This window comes from Lagenorhynchus albirostris, chromosome 3 (genome assembly GCF_949774975.1).
Source record: "Lagenorhynchus albirostris chromosome 3, mLagAlb1.1, whole genome shotgun sequence".
NCBI classification, from domain to species: Eukaryota; Metazoa; Chordata; class Mammalia; order Artiodactyla; family Delphinidae; genus Lagenorhynchus; species Lagenorhynchus albirostris.
Window position 1 is genome coordinate 5365898 of NC_083097.1, and position 1467 is coordinate 5367364.

General features: G+C 61.6%; 1 protein-coding gene across 1 annotated transcript in view; it reads right to left on the bottom strand.

The window, feature by feature from the left end:
• The window catches only part of NSUN2 (NOP2/Sun RNA methyltransferase 2), a 29899-nt gene extending 28538 nt beyond the window's left edge, over nt 1-1361 (bottom strand). The window contains exons 1-2 of the mRNA XM_060146850.1: nt 951-1361; nt 691-848 (exon numbers count right to left, since the gene is read on the bottom strand). Coding sequence (XP_060002833.1) covers nt 691-848; nt 951-1055 — 263 coding nt within the window. The 5' untranslated portion in view covers nt 1056-1361. The remainder of the gene's footprint in view (nt 1-690; nt 849-950) is intronic.
• Between the last annotated feature and the right edge of the window lie 106 nt (nt 1362-1467).

The window sequence follows — 1467 nt, forward strand, 5'->3', positions numbered from 1 at the left end:
TCACAGGCTGAAAATCCACCACATGTAACAGACAGAACGCCCCACCCCGAATTTGCACATGGGACCCATAAACAGGCATGAAGGACAGAGAACCTGTAGGGAGCTCTTGAAACTCACCCCAACTTTCCACCCATCATTTCCGAGCCCCCTCCTCCTCTTACTGGCCACCTCCAAGATAAATACCCCACTCAACAGCTGACGGGGAGAGCGGAGCTCTGCCTCCTGTCTCCTTGCTTGGTTGCCCTGCAGTAAAGCCTTTTCACTTTCTGCAAAAGCCCCTTGCCTCGGTATTTGGTCTTAGTGCAGCGGGCAATGGGCGCGCACTTGCTCACCTACAAGACTACAAAAAACCATTTTTTTTAAGGAAAGAGAACACTGTACGTTTCGCTTAAACTCGGTAATGTCACAAATTCTCATGTGTTCCAAAGGGTGGGCATCCTCAACTCACGAATTCCCAGGAGTCAACCCTTCCTCAGGCTGCATTTTCCTTTCTCATTCTGGCCTCCCAACTTGCAATCCCTCCTTTCCCTACGCCGTAGGGCACTTAAGCTCCCTCCCCTCAAGGCCTCCAGGATCTCGAATCCGCACCGCTGACATGCGCTTCTTAGGGGAAAAAATAACACCCGCGTTTTAAACCTTGGGCGTTCTAACCCCAACTTTCCAGGAAATACGAAAAGCACGACCCCCTACCTTTTGTAACCCGTAATTCTTAAAGTGGCCGGGAGAGGCTCCCTGAGCGCTTCCATGAACTGGTCCCACTCGCCTTCGGGCACGATCTTGAGTTCCTGATAGTAGTGCTCGAACAGCTTGTTCTCCTTGACGATCTCGGGGTACCCGCCTTCCCAGCCCTGAGGAATAAGAGGGACGTGTGCCCAGGGCCGGGGAGCCTCCCCTTCGCCGCCCCACAGGCCTGGGGATCGGGGAGGTCCCCGCGGGTCCCCGGCTCCTACCGCCCCACTGCGCTTCCCGCCGTCCTCGGCGCCGTCCTCCGCGCTCCCGGGTCGCTGCTGCTGCTGCTGCTGCTGGAGCCGCCGGCTCCGCGACCGCCGCCCCATGGCCCACGCGGCAGCGCACGCCGCCCGCACACAGCGAGCCGCCACCCTCGGCCGCGAGCACTTCCGGGCTGCAGCTCGAGGACCCCGTGGGTCAGCGCCTGCGCCTCTCCCGGACCTGCAGGACCCTTCAGGAAACAAGCCAGAGCGCCGCGACCCGTGCTCCCGGAAAACGACGAGCAGGAGGAGCCGGGGACAGTCCTGAGTGGGAAAGTGGCTCCAGAGAGCAGGCCGAGAGACGCCTACTGGCCGAGGGCCTGGGCTTCCGCGCGGGCTCAGGCGGCGATGCGGACAGCCCGAGGTCACGCATGCGCACCAAGGCGACGGGGGGGGCGGAGCGGGCCCGGAGTGGGCATGGGTCTGGCTTGTGGGCGGGGCGGGTGGCAGACCCACCTCCCGCCTAGTCCGCGGCGCG